General features: G+C 38.9%; 1 protein-coding gene across 1 annotated transcript; it reads left to right on the top strand.

The window, feature by feature from the left end:
• The first annotated feature begins 847 nt into the window (after positions 1–847).
• Positions 848–3591, top strand: LOC131432104 (sideroflexin-1-3). Its single transcript, XM_058598195.1, has 5 exons — positions 848–1498; positions 1631–1979; positions 2080–2165; positions 2755–2882; positions 2955–3591. The coding sequence occupies exons 1-5, from the start codon at positions 1341–1343 to the stop codon at positions 3197–3199; spliced, it is 966 nt and encodes a 321-aa protein (XP_058454178.1). The 5' UTR covers positions 848–1340; the 3' UTR covers positions 3200–3591.
• Positions 3592–14969: the final 11378 nt, after the last annotated feature.

The following is a 14969-nucleotide window of genomic DNA, read 5'->3' as shown; positions in this document are numbered from 1 at the left end:
TAAATTTGATTTGCCATTGAAACGTTAAGATTAATGAAATATTAACAATTTAAATCTACACTTTGTCATTTTTTCGCGTATAGTTCTAAAGATATTCAGCACTTCCACAAAAAAATAAGAAGAAATAATTTTGGTAATGATGGAAAATCCGGAATTCCATCATTACTCGTGTCATTACTGAACTCGTAGACCTTACACGATCATTAAAAGTGTCATTACTTTTTAGTAATGACACTTTTAATGATCGTGTAAGGGCCGCTATTAGGTTTTGCACGATGACGACACAAATGAACTGCCGATGAATCAAGTTCATCTTTGACAGTTGCCGTGTACTTGTTTTGTTTTACGACTGCAAGTTAAAAATTGAAAAAATGACAAAAAGGTGCCTGTTAAAAACGTATTCCACAGTGAAAATAACTAAAAAGATTACCCTGTATGTGTTTCCAGCATCTAGGAGCGATATATGTATGAATCTGTAGAGTGTGAGGCTACTTGCAATTTTTACATTCGAACGATGAACTTCTGATGAACTTTTAAACTGTAAACAAGTACACGTCGACTGTCAAAAAAAGTTCATTCTGTTCATTTTTGTGAGGTTATGTCATGTTCGTGCAAAACCTAATTGTCCAAAAAATTGTATGCAGCTGTTTCGAAGCAAAGAGAGTAAAAGGAATGAGTAAAATTTGAAGTATTTCTGTACATGACTTGCTCAAATATGAGCATAACATAAGGGGAATGTTGCTGATTTCGATACTGGATCCATAAATGACCAGGTAATTTAAACTCTATACTTTCTCTGTTTCGTGTTCGTGGCCAAGCTCCTAGAGAGCAGTGCAAAACGCGATGCCGTATAAATCAATACGATTTCTGTGAGTGAACTTTGTCCGAGATCTTATCATTGCACAAACGGAACCATCCCCATAGGGGCCACCGGTCACACTGTCTCAGTGACTGATAACCGTCTGTGTAAGTGGTGGCAGCCAAAACTGAACGGCTATTATCAGTCAGCAGTACAACTCCTGGTGAGCTCGTGGATGCTGCGGGATTTAAGTGAAAAATCGAATCTCGAAGGGTACAGCCTGTTGATCTGGAATTGTACTGCCAAAATTGCATAACTTTGTTTCGGTCTGTCTGTGTGTGTATTGGATGCCAAATTCGGGCCGATCAGAAGACCCTCGACATAATAATATTCAAATAGCGTCGTTCTGTTGGTTTGGTTCCGGGTGAGAGCGGAAAGTAAAGGTCGAATTCATTACACGAAGGTTGCTGGTGAGCTCCAAACAATTTGATTCCAAACAGTACACGGTGTTGGTTAAAATAGTTGGTTGACCAGCGAGAAAATGACTTCCTTACCTCAGGTCAATTTGGACGTACCACGATATGATCAAAGTACTTACCTGAATCGAGCGAAGCATTTTCTGATAGTGACTAATCCGCTCAATGCATTCGCGACTGAGGAACAATTAGACAGAGCCGCCCGAATTGTCAAGGACTATCGGTAAGTGCCTTCAAGTCGCTAACCGTACGAATGTCGAAGTAATGATCTGATAATAGTATCAGATGATAACAAATTGCGTGGCCTTTGATGACTTTCATTGTTCTTCGAACGTAATCATTGTTATTTCTCTAGTGCTGGAAAACCGGTTCCAGATGTGAACTCAGTGGATGAGCTGTGGGCCGCCAAATACTTGTATGACAGTGCATTTCATCCGGATACCGGCGAGAAAATGCTGCTGGTCGGCCGAATGTCCGCTCAGGTTCCGATGAACATGACCATCACCGGATGCATGATGACTTTCTACAAGTCCACCCCGGCCGTTATCTTCTGGCAGTGGTTCAATCAGTCGTTCAATGCCGTAGTCAATTACACCAACCGTTCCGGAAAAACTCCTATCAGCCAGGAACAACTACTCACGTCCTACTGTATGGCCACCGGTGGTGCCTTGGTTACGGCACTCTCTTTGAATCGGCTCGTTCGCGTAAGTGCTGTGGGCATTCAAGCATTTCGAACGGGTGTTGAGCGTGCGACGGGTGTCATGTCATTTTTTATCCATATATCTCTTTTGTTGCATCTTCCAGAACGCACCACCACTTGTTGGCCGCCTGGTACCGCTTGCAGCTGTGGCCGCTGCGAATTGTATCAACATTCCGCTGATGCGTTTGCAGTATGTATCCCGTGTTATGCCCTCATAGTCACCGATTCACTGCCACAATCCATGTGACCTTCGAGCGTGGTTGTTTGCATCGTTGCGTAAAAGCAGCTGATGCGTGTATTTTTAGCGAACCGAGATGATTCTCATTTTCATTTTCTTTATTCGCATTATTGAAAACACGGACTAAACGAAGGTCACTTTCGGAAAAGAATTTTCCTTACATACAATGGAGATTTTCTGTTCATAGTTTGCTTTCATCTGAGAATCAATTTTTTGTCGTTTGCAATTTTGTAAAACTCCGAACTCTGATTAGGCTTCGAACACAGACAGAAGAAATTGGTGTTTGTGTTCACTACCACTCATAATCCTAATCTACAGGCTAATCTGAATACCATAGCTACTGGCGGACATAACAAAATAGAACAGATAAGAAACACGGATATTCTGTTACATTTCAGTCGACTGAATAAAAAATTCTACGGTAATCACAAACGAAAATAATTATCAGTAAAATTCCAACCCGCTCGAAGTTCAAGGACACGGTTCGAAAATCGGCTCTGAACAAAACTATTATTCAGCTGTTTTCTTTTTCAAAACACAGAGAGTTGAAAAACGGCGTTTCACTTATCGACGGCGATGGCAAAGAACTGGGAGAATCGGTACGCGCAGCAAAGGAAGGCATTGGGGCGGTAACATTTAGCCGTATTTTGATGGCTATGCCAGGAATGGGTAAGTAACGTTTCTATTATTTGAAGGAAATAAAAACGATTCCAATCCGATCCAATCCATTCGCCCGTTTAGTGCTGACCCCGGTGCTGATGAATTCGCTGGAAAAGCGAGGCTTCCTGAAACGGTTGCCCTGGACTAACGCACCGATACAGACACTGTTCTGTGGGTTCCTTCTGACGTTTGCCACCCCGCTGTGCTGTGCTCTGTTCAGCCAGAAGGCATCGATTAACGTCGACAGACTGGAGCCTGATGTGCGCGACAAGATCCGAAAGGAACGTCCGGAACTGGATGTCGTGTATTACAACAAGGGATTGTAAACGCGAGCTTAGGGATATTTTTCGTTTGCCTCAAACAGACCGGTAGCGCAATTATTTGTCACATCACATGTCATCAGGGAAAACAAAGCATTTACATACATCACAGACAATAACTTAACGTTGTGTCATGACAGAAATGAAATAGTCAGAATCAGTCCTTGTTCTCTAGTCACGTGTCGTATTCGCTAGACTGATCCAAGGTTCTTTTTTTCAAAAAATCTTGCTTCAGAGATGCTAGAATACATTATTTTCATTCCAAAAGCACGTGTAGTATATCAAATAGGAAGTCGTACAAAGCACAAAGATTTATGTACTCCAATATTATGTGTTAAATAAATTGTGAGCTTATGCAAAGAAGTACTAATATTGATATTGATGATTATGATTACACCGGTGACCTGCGCTGGTTACAGTTGGCGAAGACGAAAGCAAATCGGAATTCGAGTGGTGCTGGATGTCAGGTAGCAGTAGCATCACATCATATTCTATCGCTACAGTGAGCTTCAGCATTGTATCAACGTCCAGATACATCCAACAAGAACATCTAGAGCAACGAGGATCTACACGGCAGTGCAACGGAGATAGACAACAATTTCAAGGTAGAAGTTTTTTCTTTTCCTTTTGATTGAGTACTGTGTAGTGTTGGTTTCAAATTTTATTTTAAAGTTTAGTTAAAAATTTTAATGTAACGGATGAATCCATGGACGTAAATCCTAGCATGAATCCGATACCCCCACGAACGAAAAAATATCAGGAGAGCTCTTCTGGGCCTTGGATAGTCTTTTTTAGACGTATATCAAAGCCATTAAACATTTTTCAAATTAATAAAGGTTTGACATCACGATACTCTTCAATCAAAGAGATCATAAAAGTAAATAACGATAAAATTCGTGTTGTGGTAAATAATTTGAAACACGCGAATGATATTGTCTCTTCGGAACATTTCAATAAAGAGTATAAAGTTTACATACCCTCCAAAGATGTCGAAATTGACGGTGTTGTTACCGAAGCGAGTCTTTCGGTAGATGATTTACTCAAGCATGGTGTTGGTCGTTTCAAGAACTCTATGCTTGAGGGTGTGAAAATACTGGAGTGCAAACAACTGTACTCAGTAGTTCATGAAGAGGAAAAAAAAGTTTATCGCCCATCAGACTCGTTTCGAGTGACATTTGCCGGGTCTGCGTTGCCGTCCCATGTCTATGTCGATAAAATTCGCCTCCCTGTTCGGCTTTTTGTTCCAAATGTAATGAATTGTACGAACTGCAAAAAATTCGGCCACACAGCTACTTACTGTAGTAATAAACCAAAATGTATTAAGTGTGAAGGGCCTCATAAAGATAATGATTGCAACAAGGAAATTGAAAAATGTATTTATTGTGGGAATAGTCCTCATGATGATATTTCAGTATGCACTGCATTTAAAGTGCACAAAGACAAAATTAAGCTTTCTTTAAAAGCACGGTCTAAGCGCACATATGCAGAAATGCTTAAAACGGTCATTGATGTCCCCCCTTTGGAAACCGAAAACGGGTTTTCAAATCTAGAGGAACCAGAGGACTCTGACTCTGACGAAAATAGTGAAGGTAATTCGTTTATCACTACCCAAGGGTCAGTTAAGAGAAAGAAGTCTTCCTCCAAATTACCAAAAAAGACACCTAAAATTTCATCTTCAAAAAAAGATCCCCGTGTTAAACAAAAAAAGTCAAAACCAAAGACTGTGCCTCCTGGTTTGTCAAATTCACAAACCAATCCAGGATCTAGTACAGAAAAAGATAATAATCCAGTGGGCTCCATTTCACAGCCACCAACAGGATTACTGAAGTTTTCGGAAATTGTTGAATGGATTTTCTCAGCATTCAATATATCTGAACCCTTAAAGACCCTCATAATGGCATTCCTTCCAATAGCTAGAACCTTTTTGAAGCAGTTATCAGCTCAATGGCCAATTGTCTCAGGTTTTGTATCTTTTGATGGATAATTTATCACCCGTCGCAAATGATACAATCACTGTCCTGCAGTGGAATTGTCGAAGCATCATGCCAAAACTTGATTCATTTAAAATATTATTGCATAGTCAAAAATGTGATGTATTTGCTTTATGCGAAACATGGCTTACTTCAAACATAGCTTTAAATTTTAATGATTTTAACATTATACGTCTCGATAGAGACTCTCCGTATGGTGGAGTGCTTTTGGGAATTAAGAAATGCTATTCCTTTTATAGATTAAACATCCCTTCAACTTCTAGTATAGAAGTTGTTGCTTGCCAAATAAACATTAAAGGCAAAGATATTTGCATAGCTTCGGTTTATATTCCTCCAAAAGCACAAGTTGGACAGCAACAGCTTAATGAAGTGGTTGAAGCCCTTCCTGCACCACGATTGATTCTGGGGGATTTAAATTCGCACGGTATTATGTGGGGTTCCGTTTACAATGATAGCAGATCATCTTTAATACAAAACATTTGGGACAATTTTAGCATGACGGTATTAAATATGGGTAGCATGACACGGATCCCAAGACCTCCGGCACGCCCAAGTGCATTAGATCTATCTCTTTGCTCAACATCAATTCGACTAGATTGCACCTGGAAAATACTGCCTGATTTACACGGTAGCGATCATTTACCAATCATCATCTCAATTAGCAGTAGCAATTGCATTGCTACTTCCGCTAGTATTCCATATGATTTGACAAAAAATATCGACTGGATTAAATACCAAAGTAGTATCTCTAGTATTTTGAATTCAATGGAAGAGCTCCCTCCACTTGAAGAATATGACTTCCTCATTTGTTCGATTCTGGAGGCAGCAGAACAATCCCAAACTAAACGCTTTCCTGGGCCAACGACTAACAGAAGGCCTCCCAACCCCTGGTGGGACAAAGAGTGCTCAGAGGCTAAACTCGCAAAACAAAATGCTTGCAAGACGTTTCTAAAACGGGGAGGAGGAACTCCTCAGAATTTTGAAAAACTTATGGTTTTAGAAACCAAGTACAAGAGCATACTTCGAGCCAAAAAATGTAGCTATTGGAGACATTTTGTCGAAGGTTTGTCAAGAGATACCTCAATGAGCACTCTTTGGAACACGGCCAGACGAATGAGGAATCGTACCGTGGGCAATGAGAGTGATGAATACTCGAACCGATGGATATTTGACTTTGCTAGGAAAGTTTGCCCAGATTCTGTTCCTACGCAGAGCATTATACGGGAATCTCCTCCAAATAATGGTTTTATTAATAACCCATTTTCAATGATGGAATTTTCTATAGCACTCTTGTCTTGTAACAATAACGCTCCAGGGTTGGACAGAATTAAATTCAACTTGGTGAAGAATCTGCCCAACCTCGCAAAAAGACGTTTGTTGGAATTGTTCAACAAGTTTCTTGAGCAAAATATTGTTCCACCTGACTGGAGACAAGTGAAAGTTATCGCCATTCAAAAACCGGGGAAACCAGCTTCCAATCACAACTCATATAGACCCATTGCGATGTTGTCCTGCATCAGAAAATTGTTCGAAAAAATTATTCTACGACGTCTCGACACTTGGGTCGAGACGAACGGTTTGTTGTCAGATACTCAGTTTGGCTTCCGTAGAAATAAAGGGACGAATGATTGCCTTGCATTACTTTCGTCTGACATCCAAATTGCCTTCGCTCAAAAGCAACAAATGGCATCTGTATTTTTAGACATTAAAGGAGCATTTGATTCAGTTTCCATTGATGTTCTTTCAGACAAGCTTCATCAAAATGGACTCCCAGCGGTTATAAATAATTATTTGCACAACCTTTTGTCAGAGAAACACATGCATTTTTCACATGGCGATTTGGCAACACTCAGAAATAGTTACATGGGTCTCCCGCAAGGCTCATGCCTCAGTCCGCTCCTCTATAATTTTTACGTAAATGACATTGACAGCTGTCTAGTAACCCCATGTACACTAAGACAATTGGCAGATGATGGCGTGGTTTCAGTTACTGGACCCAAAGCTATTGATCTGCATAAACCATTGCAAGATACCTTAGATAACTTGTCCGATTGGGCTGTTCATCTTGGTATCGAATTCTCTGCGGAGAAAACAGAGTTAGTCGTCTTTTCAAGAAAGCATGATCCCGCGCAGCTTCAGCTCCATATGATGGGAAGAATGATCCAACAGGTTTTAACTTTTAAATACCTCGGGGTGTGGTTCGATTCCAAATGCACGTGGGGAGGACACATTAGGTTTCTGATAACAAAATGCCAACAAAGAGTAAATTTTCTTCGAACAATAACAGGATCTTGGTGGGGTGCTCATCCGGAAGATCTAATAAAATTGTATCAGACAACGATACTTTCAGTGATGGAATATGGATGCGTTTGCTTTCGTTCCGCTGCAAACTCTCATATTATCAAACTGGAGCGAATTCAGTATCGTTGTTTGCGAATTGCTTTAGGGTGCATGCATTCGACACATACAATGAGTCTTGAAGTTCTGGCGGGAGTTCTTCCATTAAAAGATCGATTTTGGGAGCTTTCATCACGCCTGCTAATAAGATGTGAGGTGCTGAATCCCATGGTAATTAATAATTTCGAACGACTAGTCGAGCTTCGATCTCAAACAAAATTCATGACAGTATATTTTAACCATATGTCACAGGAAATCAACCCTTCAAGATATATTCCTATCCGTGTCAGCCTCCTAAATGTCCCTGACTCAACTTTATTTTTCGATACATCCATGCAGCGCGAAGTGCGTGGAATCCCGGATCATCTACGTTCGACGGAAATCCCAAAAATATTTTCAAGTAAGTTCAGGCATATTGACTCTGAGAAAATGTTTTACACGGACGGATCGCGAATTGAAAAAGCGACAGGGTTTGGTATGTTCAACAATAATGTTTCGGCCTCATTTAGGCTTCAAGAACCTGCATCTGTTTATATAGCAGAGCTAGCAGCAGTTCAATATAGTTTGAGTGTAATCGTCACATTAATTCCAAACCATTATTTCCTCTTCACAGATAGTCTGAGTGCAATTGAAGCCATTCGCTCAAACATGACTGGCAAGACTGAACCGTTTTTCCTGGGCAAAATAAAACAGTGCCTGAACGACATATTGAACAATAATTATCTAATCACTATAGTCTGGGTCCCGGCTCATTGCTCCATTCCTGGCAATGAAAGAGCCGATATTTTAGCCAAACGTGGTGCTATTGAGGGTGAAATTTATGAGAGACCAATTGCTTTCAACGAATTCTATAGCTCGTCTCGCCAAAGAACACTTGCCAGCTGGCAAGCTTCTTGGGATAAAGATGATCTGGGTCGGTGGATGCACTCAATTATTCCGAAAATATCGACAAAGGCATGGTTCAGGGGACTGGATGTGAGTAGAGATTTCATTCGTGTGATGTCTAGACTCATGTCCAATCACTACACGTTAGATGCACATCTCCTTCGAATTGGGCTCTCCGAGACTAATCATTGTGCTTGTGGCGAAGGTTATCGAGATATTGATCATGTCGTTTGGACATGCGTGGAGTATCGTGATGTCAGATCTCAACTAATAAATTCTTTGCGTACCCAAGGTAGACTATCCAATATCCCAGTTCGAGACATTCTTGCTTGTCGTGACCTTTCATACATGAAACTTATTTATCATTTCATAAAGAAAACTGGAGTTTCAATTTAATAAAGGCCCCTTTCAAGACTTAGTTCTGATCCCAGCTGCGTCCATGAGTTCAACCAATAGCTAAATTAGAATAAAAATAATGTAATGATACAAACAAACTCGAAACAGTTTATGAAATTATTAACAAAATGTCTGAAAATAACAGCTTATTTTATAATTTATAGAAGTTAATCGTTTGGTTCAAATAATATTTCCGAGTAGATTTCATAATTAATGACGAGTTACCTAAGATGATATTTAAGTAATAAGAGAATATGTTTTAATAAATGCAAAACGTTGTGACTATGTTAGAATTAAATTAGGATAAGAATATTATGTAAAAGTGATGCTACGGCGAAGAAAAACTTATGTAAACTGCCTTAAGAAATAAACGTATTCATGAAAAAAAAAATTGATGATTATGATGATTACAAATGAGTACACAATAGAGTATACAGGGTTCACAAATTGTGCATTTTATTCATCCGAAAAATATGATAGGTTCTTGTAACAGTTGTTATTCCACTTCCCGATGCGTGTCAACTGGGAAGAAAGTCTCAACAACAACGATGCCAAAGCTGCTGAAATAAAGTTTTGCGATAGACTGCTTTCCTTATAGTTTCCTTATATTACATTTTGGTGGGGAAAGGGTTCCAATCAGCTTTTTACAGCCCTGTCCAAAATGTATTGCCCTCCCCGTTAATTTGTATCAGGCCGAATTAGCGCATGCGCGCCATATAAACGCCTCTTTCAATATGAGGAAATTACATTGTTACCCAGCAGTTTCTATTATTTCTTCATGTTGGTTTTCTTACCTTTGTTCATAGTTTGTATTCTGTTTTACCTTAATTCCAGTGTTCTATTCAGCTGTGATTCGTGTCTTTTGTTGTCATTTTTCACTCCGTACTTTTGCTGGCATGTTATGTTGCTTCCAATATTCCTTTCTAATTCTTTCAGCATTTTCGTATTTCTTGTTCCTCATCCAGTCATCCGTTTCCAAAAAAAAAAAAAAAAAAAAAAAAAAATTAGTGTTTCATTGATTTTTGTAGGGCAGCTCATCATGGTTTGACGGATAAGAACTGAGGACATGCGTTTTTATTTAAATGATAATAACACTTGGGTTTAATAGTATTGCTACAGCATGTTCACATTTCGTTATCTTCGGTTGATTCTTGACAGTATATTACCATCCGCTCAGGCACTTTTGAACATCTGGTACACTGACTCGCAATCGAAATGTGTCACAACCAATTTGATACAACACACCCGAGGGAACGGTATAATGTATGTTGTACACACAAAAACACTTACATACACACAGGCACATACGCATACACACATGCATACATACCTACATGTATTCCACAAGCAAGCATCACAACATTGAGTTACTATTTCTATTCTAATAGATTCTAACTAAAATTTGTGTGCCAATAGTCATCTCATTAGTAGAGTCACCATGTTATTTTACCGATTACTCGACTTTCAATAAATTTATTGAGATAAAATCGAATACAAAATCTTTGCCTCGTCTGTAAGAAGCAATGGAACATAAAAGTAGTTCAGAAATGATTCAATACTGCTGTTTTAACGAACAAAAAAAAAAAAGCTCCAGATTTCATGTTATTCTTGAAATTAATCTATCAAACAGAGATAACAGATCTCACTCTAACTAATGGTTTTCGTACATGAAATGACTAATGGATTTGAGATGAATGGGGGTACCGTTACCCAATTTCTATCTCTTCTATTGGTCGATCGTTAGTCCTGAGCTGAAACGGTGGCCTTTATTACCGTTCTTGCATGCACTCACTCTTACATTTCATTCACACATCATCTCACCCATCAGGTCCCAAACGATACATCCTCACAATATAAACTGGATGAACATCGTTTGACAGCTATCAGTGGTTTGCTCATTGGTTCGGTCATTATTATTTTATTATATTCTACAATATTCTATTTCATTCCACAGTATTCCATGGTACACAAACCACCAATAAACGTCAAAGATGGATTCGATTTACCGTTCATTTATTGTCATCGTGTGAAACCCAATTGGGATACGTTTACTCTACTTAATTTTCACTTCACACTGGTAATAAGGGCCGGTAGTATGAAAATAAAACATAAAAAAGAGCTCAGTTAAGCCCTACCGGCCTCTCCAACCCCGGATGTTGGAGCGTAATGCAATCAACATCTTATTCAAGTCGTTCCATATATTATTCATTTAATTCAATTATGAAACTAAAAACTGTAACGCATATCTTTATCAAATTGTAACGCTAATTGATTGTATGTGATGATGTTTGCAATACCATCAAGCCCACCAACCAAAGGGAGGGAAAGTTTTGCGATAGACTGCTTTGTATCAAAAAGATTCACCTGGCATGTTTAGCATTCACAACTGCTTTTCCCATCTTTCTGACATGTCGCGGAGAATTTGAGAGGTTCTGGTCAGCCAGGTCAAGCTGCATTGACCTGGACAACTATTAATCGGAAGGAGTAATGTCTGGGCAAAACGACAGGCGGGCTAGGAATTCCCATTTGAGTAATTCGAAGAGTACTTTACAGGCTGTGCTACGTTTGGTTGAGCATTATCATGGTGCAAAATTACTTTGTCGTGTCTATCGGTGTATTGTGGCCATTTTTCTTGAAGTGCGCAGCTCAAACGCATCAGTTGTCGTTGGTAGAACTCTCCCGTGAACCATTCACTTAGTTGCAGCAGCTCATAATACACCACACCAGTCTGTTTCCACCATATACAGAGCATAACCTTCAGATCAGGAATAATCGAAACGGCCATCGTGATGACACATGTGCGGCATATCCATACGCTGTCGGACGTTTTGGATTATCGTTATGGACCCACTTTCCATCGCCAGTAACAATAAAATAAAAAACTGTTGAAGCAGTTGCACGCACGTAAGAAAACGAAGTTTGACGTTCCTTGGCTTCAATTCATACGGTACCCAATCGCCTACCTTTCCCATTATTTCCATTGCATTTAAGTGTTGGAAAATGGCTGGCTGAGTAACTACGATTGTGTTTGCAATTTGTTCTTGTGTTTGCCACAGGTCATGATTGAACAATTCATACAATTCTTAATATTCAAACTGACATTCCGGGATGTTCTAAGTTTTTCAAAGCAAAATTGCCGCTTCTAAATCGCGCAAACTACTTCCGACACATTCGCTCAGCTAGTACATGCTCACCATATGCTTCCGCCAAAATACGATGACTTTCGTCGGCAGTTTTCTTATTGCTGGAAAAGTTCCCGCAAAAACACTTTATTCATTACAAAACTAGAAGTTTTCACAGTGAAAAAAGTATTATTGTTTACGCTTCAGCTAAGTGACACATACTGAATTTGTAACTGTATGACTGTAGCTTACCTTCCTAAAGAACCTGACCAAGGTCATTTGCATTTGACTACAGAAACAGCAGTAAATGATATTAGTACAAGAGCTGCAGTTGATTTCAAAATTCCCGCGCTTGTCCAATCAGTCATTTTAAATTTCCCGCGCTTGTCCAATCGGTAAACTTTTATTCTCTCAACGTTGGCAACACTTTTATACACATTCTGTTAAATTTTGACGCATATCGTACGATTAGTTTTTGTTTGGCGTCTATACAAAGAAGTTGAAAAATTGTCGTGTGGCGATTTTTGTAATGGATGAAAATTTAGAACAACGGCTCGCCTTCGAAGCGCCATTCGGTCGATTGTTGTGCGATTTCGACGTCATATTCATAGATCCACACCTCATCACCAGTTATGATACATTCGATGAATGTGGGGTCACTATCTGCGTTGGAAATCATCTCTTTGGCCACATCCTCACGACGCTGTTTTTGAATGAAATTCAGCTTTTTTGGCACCAGCCGAGAAGCGACGCGTTTCAAACCCAAAACATCAGTTAAAATGTGTTCGGCTGATCCATAAGAGATGCCCAACAACACAGCAATCTCTCTAATCGATACAGCACAATTTTGCAACACGATTTGCTTCGCCGATTCAATGTTTTCTTCAGTAACAGATGTTGTTGGGCGGCCAGGGATCTCAGATTCTGTGCGACATTTAATCTAACCTCTGACCTTAAATAGAATCAATAATCGAATGGCATTATTTTCACATCCTAACAAACGATTCCTGTGATGATGCACCGATTAATAGCGATCATCGAATGTATATACCACTTGATCACGTGGTATCGCAATATGAATGATAATTTACAACCACACAAGTGGCTGGTTTTCATGAGCTTGTAGTCTTTGTTAAATTTTCAAAAGGTTGCGAGTGTCATATTCCCCAAAAAATCGCATACTCAACTCAAATTTAATAGAAATTACTTTACTTTCGTTAAAAATTAATATCATTTACGACTAACAGTTTAAATCTGATTGAAGAACACAATCAACGTGGTCACCAAGAGATAGCGTGATGGTGATTCTTCTGACATATCCCAAGTATTTAGAAAAATTTTGGATGACTTGAGTTTTTCAAAAATTCTGAGTGTTTCTGCAAAACCCGCATGAGAGTAAATAATTATATTTCGTTGGTAACAAACTCTTTAATGGAAATGCAGTTAAATTTGTGCATGTATTTAAAGTAGCTATCCTTCACGTTTGTGTACTTTTTCAGAGGTCACTAATATAAACAATTTTATTGCATTCTACGACCATTTTTAAATATACAGTTATTAATACATATAATTCTTATAAAATTTAATAACTTTGATTCCTTTCCAAAATATTAGAGTACTATCAAATACAAATAATAATACCCCTAAGTCACATATAAACGAATCGCCAATGTTTGGTTCACAGCATGAACAAGTAAGCCTAGCAAATATCTCCCTTTCGTTGCGATAGTGTGAAAATGTGAAAGGAGATTCTGGCAACGCTTTATGCTAGTTGCTACGGTGCAAAACAAACTTGTTTGTTCATCGTTGCTGTATTAAACTGCAACAATCAGTCTAAATATCGCCGGCTAATAAACCGAGAAGCTCGAAATGGTGAGAAGTTGCTTAGTAGAGGAATGTGACACACGAACTGGGTCGTCCGAAATTTCACTCCATAGTTTTCCTAAGGACCAAAATATGTAAGTAATATGTTTACATATTTTTCACTATAATAAACAGTAACTATAGTGAACTTGTTCTTACCCTTCAGTGTTGCTAGTTTTATAGGAAATTGGTTAAAGTACATTGTCACTCTGACAGTGTATCATGACAATGTACCGCACGATGCTTGAAAATTTGTCGGAGTACTCCGTATTATAATTTGTATTTGGTACTATATCGTTCTCTAACAAAAACCTGATGTTCAATCATTCTTCCAGAAGAGCTAGTTCTTTAGAATCGATCACAAACGGATTAGCCGGACGAATGCTGACGGCAAAACCTTCTGTTCAGGTGTGATGTGGTGATAAAACATGAGCAAAAAGGCGAATAAAATCACTTTTGATCGTAATTTATCAATTAATTTCTAAATCCAACCATAAAAAGTTATATATTTTCCAGATATGACACACTGACAGCACCAGACATAACAATTATCTTACGGGTTCTGCATAAATATCAATCAAACATTCACCGAAGAGGTATTGATCGTTTTTTACCAAATTTTTCCATGTTTCTAAATGTTAGTATTCAATTGATGAGAAAAAAATATAAAAAACAGCAATTTTTCAATTCAATTCATCAGCACAGCGATCGCAGCAGAGTTAGCTAAGTTCTTCAATTAACTGCCAGTAAAGGCGTAATCTGAGAAAAATTCATTGAACTCGCAATTAAAAATCGTTCAATTGAACTCGAGATTTTTTTAAGTGCAAACTCCTTTCTGTTTTTGGCAAAACTCATGTCGGAACAATGAATCGATGCCATGTCGGTCTCATAGTTAGCTGTCAAAGTGACGCGTGAAAAGCCCTACCTCAGAATCGACCTACCTGAACTATTTAGCCAACTGCTTGCAGCGCCACATGCGGCAAGCATTGCAATTAAAGTGTGAACTCCCCTACCAGACGTTTCAATAGATTGATAACGTCTGGTAGGGGACTTCACAACCCAATCAAAAATGTGAATTCCCCTACCGTATTTTATCTACCAGACATTATCATAAGACTTGTT

The sequence above is a fragment of the Malaya genurostris genome, chromosome 1, assembly GCF_030247185.1.
Source record: "Malaya genurostris strain Urasoe2022 chromosome 1, Malgen_1.1, whole genome shotgun sequence".
In the NCBI taxonomy this organism is placed as follows: Eukaryota; Metazoa; Arthropoda; class Insecta; order Diptera; family Culicidae; genus Malaya; species Malaya genurostris.
Note: the sequence above shows the minus strand (reverse complement) of the source record. Positions and strands in the feature narration are given on the sequence as shown.